A 22,335-nucleotide genomic window follows, 5' to 3' on the forward strand; every position below is an offset into this window, starting at 1 on the left:
CAAGTTGTGTTTTATGGTATCATCATGTTAGATATCATTCAAGTTGTGCTTATGTGTAATTTAATGCAGAATGTAATGAAGCAAACCACATTGAAATATCTGTGTTCTATCTAAAGCTGTAGCCAAATAACTGGAAAAAGAAAACACAATTGATTTATGTTGCAAAGTGAATTTCCATAATTCAAAACTAACCAAGTCTGAGAGCTGACAAGGTGTTACGACATAGCAGGGAGCCAGTAAAATGCTATGTGTCAGCCCCCTTTTCTGTGTATCAGAGCTAATACTGAAACTCCTATTCAGTGGTGTGAGTGACATCAAGCTGGCCACTGTTTTTTTGTTGGTTACTGATTGTTTGGGTGACCTGTACTGTTAGATCAGTGATTTTCAATCTTTTTCATCTCATGGCACACTGACAAGGCACTAAAATTGTCAGGGCACACCATCAAGTTTTTGTCAATTGACAAGGCACACCATGCTGCCAGTGGGCGGCTCACATCCCCATTGGCCCTACTAATAAATGATCTTCCCCCAAATTCCTGTAGCACATCTTTGGACCACTCATGGCACACCAGTGTGCCATGGCACATTGGTTGAAAATGGCTGTGTTAGATAGTTAAATAAATAAAATTAATAGGGGTGACACAGTGAATTACCAGACCGAGTGACACCAACCCTAGTGATGCCACTGGTGGGAAGGTTGGATGGTGTTGGTCACTGACTTAGATGACTTTTAAAGTGAATTCTAAATATTCATAGTAGGCTATAGTCTATCAGTGGTTATTAACCATGATGGTGACATTGAACCTCCAGGTCCAGAAACAGTATGTAACTGTGTACTATTGCAGGGGAGCAATAGCAGGTGAGGGCACTGGTGTTCATCCATTGGTTGTAGGGAAATGTTTACTACATTTACTTCCTGGCCATTATTATTATTCATTTCATGTCATGACTGTTACTATCTCTGTCTCACCTCCCTCCTAGGGTTGTTGAGAGGACTAAAGGAGAAGAACCATGCACGCACCCTGAGCTCCTTAAAGGAAGGGTGATATAAAAATGCAAAAATTAATTTTTATTAATTATGCAAAAATTAATTAAATTAATTAAATGAATTTGTTGAATGTCAAAAATTTATGGGTCTCCAGTGTCAAATGACCTAGCTATGCCCCTGATCTGGGCTCTGGTAGTCAATGATGCAGTCCAGGTCTAGAATCTTCCTTCCAAAGGGAGGGAGCAGAAGGTTGGGGGCTGGCTGGCTAACAAAGTAAGCAGGAGCTGAGGTTCAGGTTGTGCTGCTCTTGTAGACATGTGGGAAGACCTGGGCGGTGGAAATGAGAACATCCAGTGCTAAATCCGTGTTTTTTCTGTTCTCTCTTGTTTGGTTATGCCCTGAGGCAATTGACCACAATTAACTGGGTTGGGGATGACTTACAAGCCTTGTCTTTGCTTTCCTTATCAGGATGGGTGGCATTCCAGCTGTGACTGGCAAAGGAGAGCGCCTGCTTCTGCATGTGGGCATAATAGACATCCTCCAGTCCTACAGGTAGTCTTTTTGGTGGCTCTCTTGTCCTTTGACTTCCTTTGTAAGAAGGCTTTACAGCTTTATCCCCTTGAGCTCCCTTGGTAGAAGCTGGGCCATTGCTCAGGAATTTTTAAAATTGTGCCCCCAAGCTTCTGGCTGAGGGAAATGGTAGGAGAGGAAGTGGTTCAGTTTTGGATTGGTACAAATCTGCATTTCTGCATATCTGATTTCTCCTTATCTTTCAATTTAGGTTCATTAAGAAACTGGAGCACACATGGAAGGCTCTTGTCCATGATGGGGTAAGTTTTGAATAAATCAGCAGCTTAGCAAAACTGAAAATTGCTGTATTCTTTAGGCCACACTACTCTTTCAGAAGCAAGTATTGTCACACAAACAGACCTCCTTGCCAGCTCCCTGATGAAATTAGTGTAAAACATATTCAGAAATTCCATGAATGGGGTAGTATGCTGCTTTCTGGTTGAACTGGGTGTGTAGTGCCTCATTCATGGAAGTGGCAGGAAGCTGATCGATCCTAAATGCAGTTGATGTTTCTAATGTAACACCCTAAATGTCTTGAGTATTGAGTGTAAAACTCAACATTCTGATTATTTTTAAATACCCTCAAGTTTCTAGTCCTTTTGGTGGTTCATGCTCAATAGTGTGTGGTCAATGCTTAATGAAACCAGATACAAGCAGAATTAGGTTTGGAACTCCATGTTGTTCTTCACCACCACCACCTCCGACCAGCAAAAATAGAACAAATTAACAAATCAGCCTCTCTGCTTATAGTGTGCAAGTTTTTCCTTGGCGTCAATTTTGAATTCTCTGAGCTTAGCATGTATGCTGGAGCTGTAATTGGGAAGGTCAATTTGGGGAGTGGAAATGTACCTGAAGTCTGCATTCCAGTTTTCCATTTTGGTCTAGGCAGTCAGTGCAAAGATAACAGTGGAGGCTTTTAAGTGGTTACAGAAAAATCCAACTGCATTTGAAAATGCATGGTTGACGTGAGAGAGTTTTAGAGTTTTTGCTGAAGGCAGGTGTCTCTAAACCCCGGCCCTGGGGCTGGATGCGGCCCGTGGCCAGCCTCTAATCCCCTGAGAGCCTCTGGCCCTGTTGACCAAATACAACCGGAGTTATGCTTGTGGGGTGGGGGAATGGGGGCCCATTTAAGTGTGTGCTTTATTTCTTGGTGCTTGGAGAAATCCTGGAAATTTGAGCCAATTTATTCATTCATCTAAGTTCCATCTCTAATGCATTTATTTAAATTTTATATATGTTTTTCCCTGCCCTTGACACTTTGCCAGATATTTGTTGTGGCCCTTCAGCCGAAAAGTTTAGAGACCCCTGGTTTAAGTTATTGGGTTGCTTCTTTCAAAATGACCCAGATACCCTGTTTCACTTGAGAAGTTGAACAACCCTTTTGCCCTTCTCTGATCTTGCCTATGTGACCACCTGATCCTATCCCCTCCCAACTTTGGCTGCCACCTCCTTAATTTTCACTTTTCACTCCCGCATCATCATCATCTCACTCTTCCCTGACTCCTTCCCCATTTAGTCTTCTAGCTGTCATCCTCTAGGCCTGAGTGCAAGGAAACTGAACTGAGTTTGGTGCCCTACTCTGTTTACCTTCAGCACCTTCTTTTTCCCCCTCCCTTTATTGACAAATTCTAGATCTTAAGCACCTTGAGGCATGAATCTGTCTTTGGGGGATGAAGTTTCATGTTCATTGGTGGTGCTCTTTAAATAATAATTGGCAGAAATAACAGCAATAAACTTGGAAGATTAAAGCAGGAAACTAATCAGAAGTGCAATCAAGCTGGCACTCTGAGATTATTTATAGACTTGAAATAGCAAAGCTGGAGTGTGGTGGTCTAATTTTTTATTTTTTTGTGTGTCTTCCACAGTTGCAGCTTCGCATCATTGGGCCTCTAAGGCCCAGCTGGAAGTTGCTGATAATGTTTCCAAGGCCACTTGCTTCCATTTATTCTCCTCTGTTTTCTAGGATACAGTGTCGGTCCACAGGCCCAGCTTCTATGCGGAGAGATTCTTCAAATTCATGACGAACACGGTCTTCCGGAAGAGTTCCTGTAAGTGAATGCTTGTTGGTTTTTTTTAAAGAGGGGGGTGAGCCCTGCTGTGTCAGGTGATGTAATATCAGGGAAAGGACCATGGCCTTTCCATACTAATCTCCCCCTGCACAAATTGGAACAGTTGACATAATTTATTTTTATTATGGAGTATAATATGATATATTCTGCATCTGATTTATGGCATTCTTATTTTATCCTTGAGAGGCATGGTTGCTGTGTGGTTAAAGACACTGGACTATTGGCTGGAAGGTCGGCAGCCCAGGAGTTCGAGACCCTGGTGCTGCAGAACAGGGTGAGCTCTTGTTACTTGCCTCAGCTCCTGCCAGCCTAGCAGTTTGAAAGCATGTAAATGCAAATAGATAAATAGGTACCACTTCGGTGGGAAGGTAACAGGGTTCTGTGCGCTTCGGCATTTAGTCATGTTGGCCACATGACCACGGAAGATGTCTTCGGACAGCACTGGCTCCCTTGGCTTGGAGACGGAGATGAGCATCGCCCCCTAGAGTCAGATACAACTGTGCAGGAGAAACCGTTACCATTACCTTTTACCTATGTTATCCTGCCTTTCAAACAAAAACAGTGCTCCCACAGTGGCTCACAGCCATCAAAAATCCAATACACCATAATTGCTTCCTCCTTCACAGCTGTGTAGGAGGTGGCTTCTCAAGTGGAGGGGGATGAAATTCACATCTGAAGAGTGCCCCTCCCAGCAGTTGGTTGCTATCATTTGTTCCTCAAAAGCCTGCATCAAAGTGATGCTGTAGTGTTATATAACATTGTTATGGGGTAGGAGGGGCATGAACAGCAGCTGGTGGCCACTAGGAGGAATGCTCTTCAGGGAAGAGTGGAACTCTCAATATCAGTCTCCCGCCCTGCTCCTCTTTCCAATCTTTTAACCTGACTGTGACCTCCTTGTTTTCATCTGCAGCTCTGAAATCGTCTCCCTCTAAGAAAGGGCGCGGTGCCTTGTTAGCTGTCAAACCGCCTGGGCCAATGGCTGCATTTTCTGCAAGCCAGATCCCTTCAGAGAAGGATGAAACTCAGTATGACCTCCGGGGGGCTCGGAGTTACCCCACTCTGGATGACGAAGGTAATGCAAATCTCTTCTAGTGTCCCACAGCTAACCTGGCGCCTACAGTTATTCCTTAGCAACTTACCTTTTCAACACCCCCCCCCCATGCAGACAGCAAAATTCCAAAATACCAGTATCTCCCATAAATTGTTTTCCTTCAACTTTTGGCTGTGCTTTTTCAGATGCTAAAGTTAACTAAGAAAGGGGGGAAGGTAGAGAGTGTTCTTTGTTAACCAGTAGTTGGAAGGAGATGGGTGCCCCATTTCTCCAGTGGGCTGTCCATGGTGCGGTCAATCTGATGAGATGGAGTCAGTCTGATGAGATGGGTAGCTCCTCCCTCTCAGATAGGCAGGTCAGGTAAAGTCTTCCTGAGGGTAGGGGCTTCCCTTGCCTCCCCTGCTCTTCTCACCTCCAGAAGAGCAGGTTGGGTTTCTGCATGCTGGCCAGCCACGCTGACCAGTGAGTCCTTTTTCCTTAGGATTTTTTTCCTTTTTCTGCCTCAGCAAACCTTTTTCCTCAGGGGCGATAGGCACCTCGCCCCTTGCCCTGCAGGAACATCCAGGACTGGAGTTCCCAGGGTCACTCATTTATCTCTTAAATTTCACGCCCTTTTAGCATGATTTCTCACCTCCCCACGTTTCCCTGCACACAGAGCCAAGCCCAGTAGCAATCTTGGCCACCCCCAGGATCATGCGTGCTACTGCTGCTTCTCTTACTGCCGGTCCAGAAGAGGGGGAGTGCATGCTGACAGACAGCTGTAGGGCCCCCATTCTTCCAGGAGCGATTGAGCCTACTGTAGCAGGTTGGCCGCCGCTGAGCTCTTTAGCCCACATGTCGCCAGCCTTGGAGCTCCACCGCCACCTCCATCCAGCCTACTGACCATGCGGAGCGAGTTCAATATTCGCAGGCCTCCAAGGGCCAAGCACCTCAGCCTGCTGGTGAGTGGTCTCCTCAGGGGCCTCCCTCGGGCTCCACCAGGCAGCCAACGGCTTTAACAGCGCCCAGGAGGGCGCATGCACGGGGATCATGGGGGGGGGGGCACAAAATCTTCCCAACACATCGTGTTTGCAGCAGTGTTTCGCTGCTGAAGTCCAGGTCCAGGTTCTTGCATGAGTCACCCCCAGCAGTGAGCCCTCGCTTGACCCCCCGAGGCTCTCCCCCCACAAAGGGAAGGTCCACTGCGACAAGAAGAGGGTTTTCTGGGGAGGACAATGGCCAACTCCACAAAGGAAACACCTGTTGTCCCTTCCCTGGCATCGGGGGTGTGTGCTCACCATTAATTGGGAGGAGCTGTCGGCCACCATCCAGAGCATGGGTCAGTCCGTTTCTGCTAGCATGGCTTCTGCTATTGCCACTATTCAGGGCTAACTTCCCACCCTTGGGGTCCCCCCAGCAGCAGGGTTCCAGCAGCTCCTCCTGGTGCCTCCTGAGGTTCTCCAGGATCAAGTCTCCCAAGGAGTCCCCTCCAAGAGGGCCAAAAAATCAGGGAACCTCAACAACATGGCCTGTCCCTCCGCAGTCTCTCTTGAGCTGCCCCTGGATGAGGAGGAGGCCGCCATCAGTTCCTTTTCTGAGAAGGGGGAGATTTCCAATGCTGAGGTTTTGCACTCTGACCAACAGAGCACTGCCCTGTTTGCCCCAGATCTTTTTCCTAGGCTGTTTCAGGGGATTTCTAGCATCCTGGAGCTCCAACCTTCCCAGCCCTCCCCTAGGCAGCAGGAAGTCCTTCAGGCGTTCCCCCTTCCTGATTACTTTAAGCAGTGGGCTACCCCAGCCAAAACCAGGGACCTAAACTTCCTCTCCTGCAGAGGTTACAGGGTGCATAAGGATGACTTCCTCAGGTTCAAGTTGCCCCTAGTGGATGAGCCTGTGGCAACGCTGGGCTCCCCTTCTGTCCTGCCCTTGGACACTGAGAGCCTCCCCAAGAACCTAGTAGATAAGAGGATTGAGGTCACTGCCAAGTGCACCTTTGAGGTCTCTGCCAATGCCCTTTAGCCCTCTGTAACCTCTTCTCTTTGTGCCAGGGCTTTCGTGCTCTGGAAACAGCACTCAGTCTGATCTCAGGAAGAGACTGCTACTGCAGCCTTCATGGCTGATGCCACTGCTTACTCCCTCTGTTTTTTGGCTAGGGCTATGGCAGTGGGGATGGCTGAGGGCCTGATTTGGCCCCCAAGTCGGGGTTTGGACACCCTTGCGTTAGAAAATGGAGAGAACAGTCCTCGTCATGTGGGATAGAGCAAAAAATGTACCGTAGATACTCACATAAAAGAACAGAAATTTAGGTACTTCCTGGAACAGGCTCTTTGGGACTTACTGTGACCATCCCATCTCCAGCAAAACCTGCTTGGGGCTCCCTGGCTGGTACAGCTGCCAAGGAGCCCGGATGCGCCATGTCACCCTGTTGCCAGGTGGCAAATTAAGGCAGTATGAATTAGCTGTAAATTGTTAGTTCAGAGAGTTTGTAAAAATTACAATGGGGACAATGGGGCTTTGTTTGCTGCTCCTTGCCATCTGCGCTCCTTTAAATAGAATTTATAGGGGACTTGCGAGGACAACAATATAAGAGAGAAATAAAAATAAAACTTTTTATTTTCTGGATTCATATCCTGCTTCCCAGCTAGCTTTCTAGGCTTACAACTGGACAAACTAGACGTGTATAAAAGGTCTCTGCATTTAAATAGTCACTAAATAAGAACAGTCTTTTATGGAAGCAAGTATCAGACAGTGTGACTACAACTCCCATAAGCCCCTTCATCTCCCTTCCTGCTTGGAAAGAAGGTAAAAATGGTTCCATTTTATTTTTTCTTTTTGGCTCTTTGCTGCTGCCTCAGAACAAATCCTGGTAAGTCATTTTTGTTAGCTCAGTGCTCTGTGAAAGCCAGAGACACAGCTAACAAATTGGTTCAGGGACAGGTGCAGGCTGCTGAGTCAGCTGAATCAACCAGCACCTGTGACTACCACACCCTGGGTGTAACTGAGCCTTCACTGATTGGCTATTCAGACTACTTAAGGGTTAGTCTGCTGAACCTCCAGTGCAGTAGTAGGAGTGTAGTAGGAGACAACTGTTGAACTGCTGCCTGAGACTTTGGAGGCTGTATGTAGGTAGGTAGGTAGGTAGGTATATGTTACTGACCGTGGACTGACTGTGTATTGTGGAAAGCTGATTTGGATTTGTTAATACTGGACTGACTGCTCATCGTATATGACTTGGACTGTTTACTGACTACTCTACTTGTGAAAACCCTTGCTCTATAATACAACTGCTGCATTTAAAGGACTCTGCTGTGTATGCTGTTTTGTGCACCCTGCTCACACATGGGGAAAGCCAAGGTTCCATCTCTTATAACCTTAACAAATTTTAAAAGAATTTCACATGCCCCTAAGTGTTACCCCTCCCCCCCCCGACTTATTCAAGGGTCATAGCAAATTCCATGATTATTGACTCAAAACCTGCTCTCAGCTTCTCTGAGACCAACTTATAGGTGAGTGTCTACGGTATCTGTCTTGTGCCTTAAAGTCTTGGTTCTCAAACTCCTCAGGAGTTTTGTAACTGAGGTAAGTGTGTGTGAATGAGGGGCTAAGGCAGCAACGCAGTCCCCAGGATCACGCTGCTGCAGGGCAGGAGGGTTTTTCTACTTGCTTGCAGCCAGTGGAGTCCTGGGGGATCTGGAGAGCCCTCCGCAGGGCTCCCCATTCTTCTAAACACCCAAAAAAAGAACACTTCCAGTTTCATGATCATGAAACAGAAGTGTCCTTTTTTATAGGATGTTTAGAAGACATGGGGAGCCCTGCGGGGGCTCTCCTAGACACCCCCAGGACTCCCACTCGATGCAAGCAAGTAGAAAAAGAACCTCCAGCCCTGCAGCAGCGTCGATCCCTGGGGACTGCAGTTGCTGCCTTCCCCTGCCCCTTAAGGGGACCAGAGGCAGGTCTTCTTAAACTGGGGCATCACGTTACCCCAATTTGAGAACCTTTGCCTTAGTTTGTTTCAGCATAAACTTTTATGCACTGCGGTTTGATGAAGTGGACTACAGTCCATGAAAGCTCTTCAGGTTCCGTGTTAAAGGAAGACTAAAATTAAGTCAATAAATAAAAATGCACCTCATGATTTCACTTCTATACTACTCTGCAATAAATTTGTCCATAGAGTTGTTACGTAACAATTACTGGTAAGTTGTTTGACGTGCATAGATGACCGTCCCTAAGTTTTACACTCAGCTTGCCTACAGGTCATAGCAAATTCCATGGTTTGGTGTTCAGAACTTGTTCTCAGCTTATCTACAAGATGGACTTGTACTCGTGTATCTGCAGTGTTCGTGTAGAATGGTTGTGTGAATGGTATGCCCTGCTGAATAGCCCGTATGTGGAGTGCTTGTGTTGCTTTTGTGTTGCTGTGAACTCAGCAACCTCAATGTTGTGTTCTCTCCTTTTTCATTGTGGGCCCATCAGGCCGGCCAGACCTCCTTCCTTGCACTCCCCCATCTTTTGAAGAAGCAACTACAGCCTCCATAGCCACGACACTCTCATCCACGTCTCTTTCTGTTCCTGAGCGGTCTCCTTCTGAGTCCTCGGAGCAACCCAGGTATAGGTAAGAGCAACGAACTCATTCTTTTCCCAGCCTTCTCTTTTAGCTTGTGTTCTCAGCTCCTTGCCAGATGTGACTAGATTTTAAGGTCAATTCAATTAAGGGCTTTTAATTAATATTCCCTGCCAAGCAATCAAATATGACTTTGACGGAATTATTATTAGAGTGTCAACAGTTAAGTATGATCTTCCCCTTAGGTATAAAATGGTGTCTGAATTTTTAGTAGTCCTGCTAGTGTAAACCTGACATGTTCTTTTGCAGGCGGCGTACTCACTCCTCAGGGCAGGATGGGAGGTGAGTGGAATGCTTCTTTTTCACTCAAGGTATGCCGTTCCCACAAATGTTTTACTGCTATCTCCAGGTCCCAAGGTGACATCTGCAGGTAAAGGATGTCAGGGAGCAGGGCTAGGTGTTCTGGAGCAGCTGCCACCAGTCAGAGTAGACGCTGCTAAAGTGGACCAGTGGCCTGAGTCAATTACAAGGTAGCTTTATGTGTTCATAAGGCATGCTTGTGCGGCAGATCCATAACTCAGTGGAAGGTAGATCTCATGCATTACATACAGAAGGCCCTGAATTCAGTCTGCAGCAGATGGTTCATGGGTAAAAGGACTGGGAAAGTCTTTCCCTGCTGGGAAACCTTGGAGAATTGCTGTGGGTTACAGTACATAGTGCTAGGCTAGATGGGCCCAGTGGTCTGCCTTGCCATAAGGTGGCTTCGCATCTCACCAGGAGCATTCACAGCTCAGTGAGGGAGTATAGACTCTGCATGTGGAAGGTCCCTGGTCCAATCCCTCGTATACCCTGCTGTGCTCAAGGCCCTGGAGAGCAGCTACCAGGCAGAGTAGGTCACTCTGGGCTTAAATGAACCAGTGGTATGCCTCTCAAGGCATGTTTTCCAAACCCTGGCCCCGGGGGCAAAATCCAACCCACAGGAGGATTTTATGCAGCCTGTGGCATGTGGTGGGGAAACTTGACTATAATCTGCTGACAGGCCAGGAATGGAGAGCTTTGAGCAGAGAGAAGCTTCTGCTGAAGAGGCTTCCCCGAAGATTGCCCCAGAAGGGTAAGGGGGTGTGTGTGTGTGTGTGTGTGTGTGTGTGTGGAGAAAGAAGCAAACACAAGAGTAACTTCTGCCTGATTCAGCTTCCAAAATTATAAGGTACCCTTTGAAAACCTGAGTGAAGGAGTTCCAGGGTATACTTTCAATACCCTGATCACTCTTCTGGCCAATCAGTCCCATCTATCCAATACAGGGGTGCCCAAACCCCGGCCCTGGGGCCACTTGTGGCCCTCGAGGCCACTCAATGTGGCCCTCAGGGAGCCCCCAGTCTCCAATGAGCCTCTGGCCCTCCGGAGATTTGTTGGAACCCACTCTGACACAACGCAACTGATCTCGGCATGAAGGCGACAGTTTGACCTCTTGTGTGAGCTGTGGAATGAGGGCTCCCTCCACTGCTTGCTGTTTCACGTATGTGATGCAGCAGTGGCAGCAAAGGAAAGGCCAACCTTGCTTTGTGCAAGGCCTTTTATAGACCTTGAGCTATTGCAAGACCTTCATTCATTCATATAAGTTCATCTTTAATATATTCATTTATGTAAACTTATGTAAATTTATTCAAATTTTAAATGTAAATTAATTCTTTTCTCCCCTGGCCCCTGACACAGTGTCAAAGAGCTGATATGGCCCTCCTGCCAAAACTTTGGACACCCCTGATCCAATACATACTGAAAGCATGTTTTCTATTTACAAATTAATTTCTCAGATTTCTCCCAACTTTACTTACTACTCAATTGTTCCCCAACCCTTTATCTTTCAAACATATTAATTCTCTCCCCAGTCCCTCTAGATAATTCCCCCATCAAATTTTTCCCCCAAATATTGATTCTCTACCATATTCCTCTTTTAAAAGTTAATTCTCCCAAAATTAATTTTCCTTTTCAAAATTCATTCCTCCTAATTCTTGTACGAATCAATTTTGCCTTCTGCTCCACCAAATCCTTTTTCAAAAATCTGTTCCCCCCTCTTCCATCCCTAATGTATTTATTATTTATTTTTTAAATTTATTGCACGGCCCTCAGCACATCAGATGCACAATGTCAGATGCACAGTGTGGCCCTTGTGCATTCACACTGCTGTTAGAATCTGTTTCCTTTTGCAGTTTGCATTCATGTGCCAGTCCATGCCCATGCTTAATCCTACATTGGACTAGGATGCTGAGCAAGAACAGTAATGTGAAAATGAGCTTTTGTTCTTTCTTGCAATTTGTAGGTCTCGCGAGCAGGTTCAGCCAGAAGATGAGCTCCAGCAAATCACAGTGGAGCTGAAGCCCAAGTGCAACATTGAGATTGTGGTTCCCAGCATGTCTGACGCAGGGTCAGGATCTGTTGCTGTTACAGGGTAGATGTTACTGATGCATGTTCTCCCTGGGAAAGTTATAGTTTTTTGAACATTGAACATAGGAATTCTTACCTTTGGGGAATCTCCTGCCCTGGGAAGAGGAAGGGGACATTCCTTTCACATGGGAAGGCCCTCCCTTCTGGGAGGCAGAGTTGGTCCAAACGAAGAGTCTCCTCCTCCTGGCTGGGTATCCCCTCTTCCCCAGACTGGCACTGGAAAGCTGGAACACCCTTGACTCTTATACCCCATAGACTTATCTGGCAGTCTTCATGCGTGTGGGTGCCGATAGAAGGCAGACAGGAGGAACAGAAAAGAACTGAACAATAGCAAACTGAGCCAGGGAACACAGAACACCATGGTCTTGAATAAACTGGAACTAATTGAGAGAAGGGGAAAAACAGTAGAAAGACCATATTGCTGGTCACCTCTGCCTGTACTGACTACCTCCCCAGGTGTAGCCTATTGCCCAAGACCGTGATGCGCCATCCCTGTAGTGGAATGCGCTTTTCTTTTTCCCAGAATAGAAGATTTCTGAAGGTTAGAATTCTTATGTTCTGTGGTAGAGGAAAGGGGCATTCCTTACACATGGGATGTGTCAGAGCAGTTAGCATCAAGAGGATCAGGCGAGGTGATCACTCGGTGTTTAACCATTTGATGAAGGACCATTTTCCTGGCATCAACCGATGCCAAACTGTCCACCTTTATCATGTCTTGTGAGCTTATGCTCTGATGACCAGATGGCCACCCTGCATATCTCCACCAATGATGTCTGACCATCAATGATTATTGAGATACTGGACTATAAAACTATAAAAGTTTTATAGTCCAGGTGTGAAAGCCTTAGCATGTTTACTGTGGAGGTAAGTTCCCCCCATAAGGAATGTGCTGCTATTCCTTCCAGAGGTGCCAGTCCCATGAAGCAGTATGCCAGCTCAATACATGCTTGGATCCACTGTGCTGTGGATCCTGCGGATGCCTTGCCACCAGTTCTAGCCCCCCTAAAGAGCCTCAGTTGACCTGATGTCCTTAGTTCTATCAATATAATATCTAAGTGCTCGCCTCACATTGAGCATGTTCCACTCTTTCTCTAGAGTGGGATGGGTTTGGGCAAAAGGAAGGCAGCACATTCCTGGTGGCCGGGTGAAAAAGGGAGTTCACTTCTGGCATGAACGAGGGATCTGAGCAGGATATCTCTCAGGAGAGTCAGGAGCTTTTACGTCCTCTCCTGAGTGAGAGAGATCCTTTAAATCTCTATGTTCTAGAGAAGGACCAAATGCTCTAAGGTTCGGATTGGGGCAAGGGAGCTTTTCTTCTTGTTGACCACAATCTGCTCTGCTCCAAGCAAGGGCTGGGCAACTGTTTGCTAGTCTTTTTGGATGGTATGGTGGCTGATGCAGCCAGGTCCTCCCTAATCAGGTCTTTAAGTTGGTGTCTGGAGAAAGGACTTGGACCCTAAGGGGATAGAAATTGTGCACATAAACCCCCTGTTGGCCATCCTGCGTGATTGGGAGTGGGGTAGCTCTTTGTGCTCCAGATTATACCTGCTAGAGAGTGAGGAGCCCAGATGGTCTGTGTCACACTCCATGGGTTCCTCTGCTGTGATGGTGGGGGTGGAGTGTCCACCTGCATCCCAGAGAACTCTGGAACAACAGCGCAGGCAGCAGCATGATGGTGAATAGGGCCACTCACCTGCCTCAGCCATTATGCAACCACGGGAGGTGATGGAGTTGATCACAGTGTATTGGCCCTATGCTGGGCAGCAGGGACAGCAGTACGGTGGTGGGGCTGCTCGCCCCTTAGGAGTTGCCACAACCAGGACAGAGTCCGTTGCCAGGGTCCCTCCCAAAGCTACTCTGAAGCGTAAGTCCTCTGTGTTGCACAGTATGAGCAACACAGGCTCATGTGTACCTTATGAGCTAAGGCTCATAGCTGCCTTGGCAGGTTGAAAAATTTAAAGGAGCTTTCTGCTTCTCCCCTCCATCCTTGTAGGGCACTGGCCCTAATTGTAAAAGAAAGCAGAGCAGATAGGAAGAAAAAAGGAGAGAGAAAACTCTTTGGAAACTCTTGGACCTATTTCTCTGACCTACTCAGAGGACAGACAGAACCAGTTTGGGGAAGAAGGGACACCCTCCCAGGAGGAGGAGGACTCTTTGTTTGAATTGACTCTGCCTCTCAGAGGGGAGGGGGCTTCCCATGTGTACGGAATGCCCCCTTCCAGAGAATTATTCCAGAGAATAAGCAGGCTTTGCATCATGGAAGCAGAAAACCCCTAAGTTCAGTGCCAGACAGTGGTAGATAGAAGAGGGGATAGAATAGAATCCACCTTACTGCTTCAGGCTGTAGGGGATGTAATTTTTTTGTTGGTCTTCAAAATTAAAAACAAACAAACACAGGCAACAGTTCCTGCAAGTAGTAAACTAGCAGTTTTCCATGATGTGGTAGCTTTCTGCTTAAAGAGAGATTTTTAAAAGCACACATAATATAGAGGAAGTATTAAAAAATGGTAAACCCCCCTCATCCTATGTGTTGCACGGAGTTCATTTTTCCACCTTGTTCTGCTATCTGTGTAGACTAAGACAAAATTATTGGTACTTAAGCACCACACTTTCAGATCTGTTCAACTAAAGGCTGAAATCTCACTCCAACATTCTTGGTGTCTACCAGTTCAGATGGGAAAAAATCTCATCAGCCAAGACTACTTGCAGAACTTCCAGAAGGAAGTGCAACTGCTACCCCCTAGGCTACTCTGCAAAGCCTTTTGGGGTATAAGAACATAATTGTTTGAGACCACCTGTTGCAGCCCTGCAGAATCAGGCCTGCAAGTGATCATTTGGAAGGCCAAAGGTTGAGGCATATTCTCTATCAGGGTGAAGTCTGGGTCCCAAATAGTGAGCAGAGATCTATCTGGGAGCAGGGTGGGGTGAAGACAGGCAGCTGATTGGGTCACAAAAATCAGATTAGGATCCAAGGGATCAGAGGCATCCCAAAGAGATATCAGGTGGTGCAAATTTGCACAGCTAGTTGCATTGACAAGGAGCCAAATCTGAGGCTCCTTACATTAGGCTAGTTTTTGGCTCTCCATTTCACCTGGCCTGACTGGGCTGATGGGTTGCAGTACCCTTTTTGGCCATTATCTGGGTGGCACTGTGGTACAGCAAAGGATTAACCTATAGCTGCCTAGTGGCATAGGCAGTAAGGCACATGAGCCCCACTGCCATATTCCCTGATTTTTGACACACACACACCCCCCCCAGTGCTTCACAGTATGGGTGCTGCACCCCTCTGTTCATGCTGCCCTTAATTTCTTTCCAGGGAGGCAGCTCCTTTAGCAAGTGCCACTGTACTATCAGCAGCAGCAGCTGCCGAGGTGGAGACAGCCAGCCAAGCCTCCGAACCTGCCAGCCAAGCCTCAGATGAGGAGGACCAGCCAGTACCAGATATCTATTTTGTAAGTAGCCTTTTCCTTCTCTGGGGACAGGAAAGTGTTCAGTCAGCTGTAATTAGCTCTGCTCTTCTCACATTTTTTGCCTGCATTGTCTTTCAGCCTCTTTTTCCTTTTCTCTCTTTTTGTATCTTTAAGTTGTAAACTACTGGCTGCTGATGGTGGTGTCGATATTTGAAATACTGCTCCTGGTTGTTTTGCGCATTCCACTTTCCTTATTTGATGCAGGTTGCTGGCAGGACTCATTCAGAGAACTTGGAGCTCTTTCATTGGCAACTGGGTTCTTGTGCAAAAACAGGAAGTCAACCCAGAACTGCTGACTCCAGGGAGCTCTCGGTGGGCACTGACTTCTTTCATTTCCCTGCAGGCCGAAGAGGATGCAGAGGAAGAAGTCTAGGGAGGCCGAGATCAGGAGTAAGTGAGCAGAGGATTTTAAGGAACTGTCTTGTGCCAGATTCCACCTGTCAGCATTTGGTGAATTTACTCAGAGAGCTCACCTCCCCCCACCCTGCCCCAACAAAACATGAAAGGCATCCCTCAGTGAGAGGCAGCATGTGGACACCCATGTTTTGGTTACTACATCTCAAAAACAGCATTACTAAGCTGGATAAGGTATAGGAAAGAGTAACCAAAATGGTCAGTAGGCGAGTGCACCTTCCCTGCAAGGAAAAGCTAAAGAGGTTTAGTTTAGGGGAAAAAGATGGCCTGAGAAGGGGGACAGTGGCATGAGAGAGGTCATAAAAAGATTCATAGTATAGAAGAAAGTATATAGGGCAATGATTTTTTTCCCTCCTTCATTCATAAGACTTGAAGTCTTGATTGGCAAGAGATTCAGAGCAGTAGGAGAAAGTGTTTCTTCACATACAGAGTTAATGTATATTTATATAATTTTTGTCTATTAGTGAATATTAGCTATTTATTTAAATGTTGTATATTCTGTCTTTCCTGTCAAATGAATGGAACACTAAATTGAACATCCAGGTTCAGAGGCAGTCTAACTGTGAATAACAGTTGCTGTATGTGGGGAAGCTAATAGCAAGGGAGAACTATTGCCTTCATTTCCTGTTTGTGGGCTTTCTGGAAGTCACTGCAAGCAACAAACATTTGCTCTGATCCAGGACTACTTTTATGGGACATTGATAAAGATCCTGTTCAATCTCTTGGTCTTAAATCTTGGTGAAGAGAATTGAGTTGTCTCTTTGACATATCCCTGTGTATTGGTGGGCATCCTCAGGCTCTTTTGTAGTATTCTTAGCTATAGTTGGATGACTCTAGAGAAGAACCTAAGCAGCCCCAAAGGACCAAACCCAAGGATAGTAACACTTCCAAACAGCAGATGCCTTGCACTTTGTTCTTCCCCTTTTCATCCACTCCCCCATGCCCATTAGGAAGATCAAATCAACTGCAGAAGGAATTGGCTCAGGTTTTGTTCTTTGTTTTTACAAGCTGCTCAGAATGGTTGAAATGCATGCAAACTGGAAATGCAGTCTGCCTTTTATTTTTTAACATGTACTTTCTTGGAAGTGGCCCTCTGGCATGAGTTGATTGCTGTGTTGCTAACACTGTTGTTTCTTGAATGTATTTCTCCTCTTCACCACCAGTAAGGGTCTCCTATCTTTGGACATGCATGAGCTCAGCCAACCCTGCCCTCTCTGTAGTTCAGTTCCTTAGACAAGTGTTTCTCAAGCTGTGGCTCTGGGACCTGCCAGTGGGTTGTGACCCAATTTTGTTGGTTTGTGAAACTGACAAGGTAGATTAGGATATGTGCAATCAAAGATTAAACAAGCTACTACTGGGGGGAGAGCTGCTGCTCAGTCACCGTTAAAGCCACACCCCCTTGCATTTATAAATTGGGCAGCAATTTTCAATCTTTTTCATCTCATGGCACACTAAGAAGGCACTAAAATTGTCAAGGCACACAATCTGTTTTTTGACAATTGAAAAGGCACACTGCACTGCTGGCCAAGTACTCACATCCCCCAATGGCCCTACTAATATATGACCCTCCCCCAAACTCCCACAACACACCTGCAGGCCATTTTGAAGCACACTAGTGTGCTACGGTACAGTGTCCTAGGGCCTGCTCTAGGGCCTCTAAAAGTTTGAGAACCACTGCCTAGACCAGGGGTGTTGAAACATTTTGGCAGGAGGGCCACATCATCTCTCTGACACTGTGTTGGGGGCCGGGGGAAAAAGAATTAATTTACATTTAAAATTTGAATAAATTTACATAATTGAATGTATTAGAGATGGAACTTATATGAATGAATGAAGGTCTTGCAGTAGCTCAAGACCTATAAAAGGCCTTGCACAAAGCAAGGCCAACCTTTCCTTCACTGCCACTGCTATATCACAGACATGAAACAGCAAGTAGTGGAGGGAGTCCTCGTCCCACAGATCAGGTGAGAGGTCGAACAGTTGTCCTCATGCTGAGAGCAGTTGCATCAGGCCAACGTGGGCTCCAGGAAGTCTCTGGAGGGCCAGAAGCTCATTGGAGACTGGGGGCTCCCCAAGGGCCGGATTGAGAGCCCCCGAGGGCTGCAAGTGGCCCCCTGGGGCAGGATTTGGGCACCCCTGGCCTAACCATGGTTAGGTAGACTTTAGACTCTCAGGATCTGTTGTGTTCTGTTTTGAACCTTGGAGTCCACCAACCATAGCCATGGACAAAACAGAGGGGCAGAGTCAGATGCAAAATGGTGGCTTAGGATGGAGGCCAGGTGCCTGCAGCATCCCATGAAGCCAAATGCTTGATGACCTGCAGATACACAAGTAAAAATCTATATCTGAGTAACTACAGATTAGGAATTCATACACAATTAACCAACTGGTCAGCAGAGTTCTGCAAAGACTTTGTTAAAGACAACCAATTAATGCTCCTTTTTCACAGGTGAGGAGCACTGAGCTTTATGCCAATTGCTCTTCTCTAAGTCTATCTAGGGCAGAGGATTTTTTATGTGCTGCTTTTAAGGACAGCAAGTTACGTCAGCAGTCATAATCATAAAGTCCCATTTTACAATTGGGGAGCTTTGGGGCTCTGAGCTGTACAGCCTGCTTATGGACTAGGCAAATAAATGTCTGTAGAACTTAAGCTTTTTCGTTGTTAATGAACTAGGACGTGTTTGGGACTGATTTGATCAGCAATCTACCCAGCATGGGGTTTTCCAGCATTTGCAGTCACCTCAATTCTGCAAGGCAGGAATTTTAGACTGCCTACTTCATAGGACTGGGGAGTAGGCAATGTTGGAAAGCCCTGTGTCAATTATAAGTAGTGTTTTTTCCTACAGCTATTTTATACACTTCCAGATTTGCTAAACACTTTGGTAATAAGCCTTAAAAGCCAGTTACATTCCTGGTACCCCCTCCATACAGAGGCAGGCAGGAAAAACCTGACAGAGCTGAACTTGTTGGGACATTCCATGCACTGCCACTCCCTTGTGCTCATTTCTCTCATGTTTGTGTGCACCCATCCTTTCCAAGAACATTGTCATCTTTTCTTTTTCCTGTTCATCCTTTTTTCTTTCTCCCCCCCCCTTTCCACTTCCCGCTTCCTTTCATTCATCCTGGTGCGCCATCCAGTTCACAGACGGAAAGTACTGGATTTACTCCCCCCGCCTGCGCAGGCTCCGGGCGGCCTCTGTTTCCTCTGGGGACGTAAGTGAATTTGCTAGCTAACACCAAAGGCAACTGAACTGTAGCTGTGAAATGCCACTGGAGGTGTGTGTCTGAAAGTCTCTGGCTGGTCGTAGTGCTTTCCACTGGAAGGACTAGAAACTTGAGAAAAACAACTGTAATTCAGTGGGGAAGAACCTGTAGCCCAGTGGTAGGGCCTATGTTTTGCATTCAGAAAGTCCGAGGCTCGGACCTAGCAGCATCTCCCGTAGAGCTTGGAAAGACCCCTACCTGAAACCCTGGAGAGCCACAGCCTGTCAGTGTAGGCCAGCACTCTCCAAACTATACGGCCCATGGGCCAGATCTGGCGCACCAAAGAGCCCTTCCCTGTCCCGCACAGCAGCTCCACATCTTTGCCTCCGATCTCCCTCGTGCTGGGCAGCCGCTTCCACTGCCTGTCACCCCAGCAGGCTCTACACCTGGATTTCCAGGTTTTGGGGAAATCAGAGGCTGCTGTGCAGGATGGGCAAGGCCTTTTCAGTGCAAAGTGGTCCCACAGTTTGAAGGGCACTGGATGATCAAGTAAATGGATCGATGATCTGACTCAGACAAAGGCAGCTTGGGAGGCAGGTGACAAGCTGAGGCACATCAGAACATTATTGTATCATCTCCAGTGTTGTAGGAGTGAACAGAGGAATAGAAAAAACTGACCAGAAATTGGGGATAAACTAGCATAAAGTGTTGAGGTGGACATCTTAAAAATGTGCAACTGTCTATCTCAGAACATGGCCATGCCCGCTTAACTTCAGTGACTTTTTGAAAGCTGTCATGGAGGGATAGCAATCAGCCATGAAAGCTGAACCTCCATCTTTAGAGGCTGTGTACCTTGGAGTACAAAAAGGAAGCTTCTGTGGGTGCTCTGTTGGATGAACTTTCTTGCAGCCACTAGTTTTACTACTACTGGACACAGTGCTGGCCCTACTAATGATTCTTAGTGCTTATATAAGGGCTTTCAATTGTTGCAAGCAAAGTGCTTTGAACATCTTTATTGTGACTTCTTAGAACACCATCTATGAGCATGGTGCTTTTCAAAGAGCAAGAAAACAGGTCCCTGCCCCCAAGGGAGACACAATCTAAAAACAAGGATGATACAATAGAGGAAGGGAGGGAAGCTAGGGGTAAGTTGACATTGAATATCATAATCCTTAAACAACCCTATAAGGTCACTCAGTGTTATCCCCAGATTGCATGAGGTCATGAAGCTTTGATTTGCATTAGGCCACGTATTGCATTCACAGCAGAGGTGAGATTTGAACAGAGAACTTCCTGATTCATGGATGCACCAGTTCTGTCTTTGTGTAGCATAGAAGAAGTTTTTATATTAACTTTAATGGTGGCGTGGAGATTTTTTTTCTGTTTTGTGTAGAATGCAGAGAGAGAAGCTTCAACTACTTGCTGAGATTTTAATCTGGGGTTTGGGGTAAATTGGGACCCTTCCTGGCAGTTCAGAGTTCCACCATCTCACTAGTGCTACTTTTGGACCCATAAAGTGCCAGTTTAGAAATTACAGGCTGCCTGCAGTCTCTTTCCTCTTGATTTCTTGAAGCAGGGTGTGGATTAGGATAGTGGATTTCTCAACTTTCAATACCTCTTCTTTTGTATTGTGCCTCCTTCTTTCTTTTTGTTTCCTGCCCTGGTGTTTTTCCTTGTGTCCCCATAGTTTTTGATGGTCAGTGATTCCAACTGTGTGCTGTGAGAAATCAGGTTTGCATGAAGCTAAAGTAGCCCTCTCAGAAGAGGCTGCCTGCCACAGCTGTACATGGTTCCAATTTCTGGCTTTGCCTCTCTCCAAGAAGGGTTTATCAAGGCCAGGTAATTCTGCCACAGCTCCTCATTTGAACATCCAATCACTCCTAATGCTATGACATGGTGAAACTTTACCACCCTCACAAGAGGGTTCCTGTTGTATCTCTGGGTGAGTTGCCACTCTGTACTTGCCTTTTCTAGGTGGCCATGCCAGGAACAGAGGGTCATGAGGAAATGGAAGGGTGGTCTTCTCTGAGGTGTATTCACACTGAACAGAGCAAATAATTTATTTTCCAACATATGTGTTATTAAACTGATTTTAGTGGCAACTAAACAGTTTGTTGTATTCTTGAGTCTCCCTGAACATTTTGCCATGTTGTGTATACAGTATTAAATGCTATAATTCAAACACATGAGCACAGAGAGCACTCAACGCCTCAGACTGCAGAAGACCTGTTTCTTAGCATTGCATTAACAAAAGCAAGACAAGAACCCACTTTTCCATACCTCTGGCATTTTGGGCTGAAGGTATGGCTCCCAACTTAGCATGAGCCCCAGAGTCTCTCACTTTAGAAACAATGCACAGTGAACAGCCACATTGCTGCTGTTTACAGTGGATCCACCTTATCTGTGGGGTCCAGCATCCATGGATTTCACTATTCGTGGATACCAGGGTCCCTTTTTCAAACGTTTAAAACAGTAAAAATCAGTAAGAAAATGGCTTTTCCTGCCTTCATGCTGCAGAATCATGCCATTTGCAAGGCAGCCTTCTGCTTTCCCGGAAGCTACTTCCAGGTCACACAATCGCCTCCCTTGGCTCTGGCTCATTTCAGAATGGCTTCTGAGAATGCAGAAAACTGCCCTGCAAATGGCATGATTTTACAGTGCGAAGGTAGGGAAGGCTATTTTCTTGATTTTTTTTTAAAATATTTTTAAAAGGGACTCCAGTATCCATGGATATCGATATCCTGCGTGGGGGGAAGAACTGAATACTGAATACAGATACCGAGGGACTACTATATTATGTTTAGGCTTTCTGGATTCTGACATGCTGGCCTTCAGGGTCTGCATTTAATGGATCAGGTATGAACCGAGGTGGCTTCTGTGTTGAGTCTTTGCTCTGTTCTCATCCTTTTTTCCCCATCTCTTGTGTCCTCTCCAGTCATAAGGCTGTTCTCATTGATGTCCTACTTTCATCTCTCTTTTATTTTTGTTCTCTCTTTCCTTCCTGCTCTGCTGCTACCTTTGCTCCTTGCTTTGCTGTCCAGCCACCAACAGATGAGAGGAGCTGGGTATACTCTCCTCTCCACTATAACACTCAGATTCACTCAGTCTCGGATGAGGAGAATGATACAGTAAGTTGTTTTTATGTTTTTTTATTAATGCCCAAGCTTGAAACAATAAATTAAGTTGGGAGGTGAAAGGAGTTAGAATTTACTGAGAGTGCAGCCCCACCTCTCTCCACTACTGATGCTGTATACAAGCCCCATGGCATATGGGAGGTGTTGTTTTTAGGCTTGCAAAGAAAGCGGTGGGGACTGGAACTTAATTTGAGTAATGTCTGACTAATACAGAACTTAAGCATGTGTAGAATGCCTGTTTTTTGCTGTTTCGAACCCCTTGTAAATCAGCTGAGAGCGAGTGATTTCTGGTGGCTTAAATTGTCTGAAATTCCCAGGGTGGTGGGGATGATGATGATGAAGATGATGTAAAATGGGTGATGATGGTCGTTCTTTTTTATTCATTTTAAAAATCATTTATATCGCAACTTTTACCAAGCAGGCCCTCGGAGTGCCCTAAATTTATATGAAATA

At 46.2% G+C, this 22,335-nt stretch overlaps 1 protein-coding gene across 6 annotated transcripts in view; it reads left to right on the plus strand.

Moving 5' to 3' along the window:
* The window catches only part of PIP5K1C (phosphatidylinositol-4-phosphate 5-kinase type 1 gamma), a 53,555-nt gene that overhangs the window by 26,504 nt on the left and 4,716 nt on the right, over positions 1-22,335 (plus strand). Inside the window, exons 9-20 of one of the 6 annotated variants that reach the window (XR_010794792.1) lie at positions 1,457-1,540; positions 1,770-1,818; positions 3,522-3,606; positions 4,538-4,699; positions 9,131-9,269; positions 9,528-9,560; positions 11,536-11,664; positions 14,977-15,112; positions 15,474-15,520; positions 18,683-18,757; positions 20,436-20,587; positions 21,790-21,831. Coding sequence is in view for 3 of the 6 variants with exons in the window: in XM_066635031.1 (XP_066491128.1) it covers positions 1,457-1,540; positions 1,770-1,818; positions 3,522-3,606; positions 4,538-4,699; positions 9,131-9,269; positions 9,528-9,560; positions 11,536-11,640; positions 14,977-15,112; positions 18,683-18,757; positions 21,790-21,876 (955 nt within the window). In the remaining 3 variants the exon portion in view is untranslated. Of the gene's footprint in view, positions 1-1,456; positions 1,541-1,769; positions 1,819-3,521; positions 3,607-4,537; positions 4,700-9,130; positions 9,270-9,527; positions 9,561-11,535; positions 11,665-14,976; positions 15,113-15,473; positions 15,521-18,682; positions 18,771-20,435; positions 21,298-21,789; positions 21,877-22,335 lie in introns of those variants that run through there. The other 5 variants (XR_010794791.1, XR_010794793.1, XM_066635031.1 and 2 more) reach the window with 5 other exon arrangements.

The sequence above is a fragment of the Tiliqua scincoides genome, chromosome 8 (assembly GCF_035046505.1).
Source record: "Tiliqua scincoides isolate rTilSci1 chromosome 8, rTilSci1.hap2, whole genome shotgun sequence".
NCBI classification, from domain to species: domain Eukaryota; kingdom Metazoa; phylum Chordata; class Lepidosauria; order Squamata; family Scincidae; genus Tiliqua; species Tiliqua scincoides.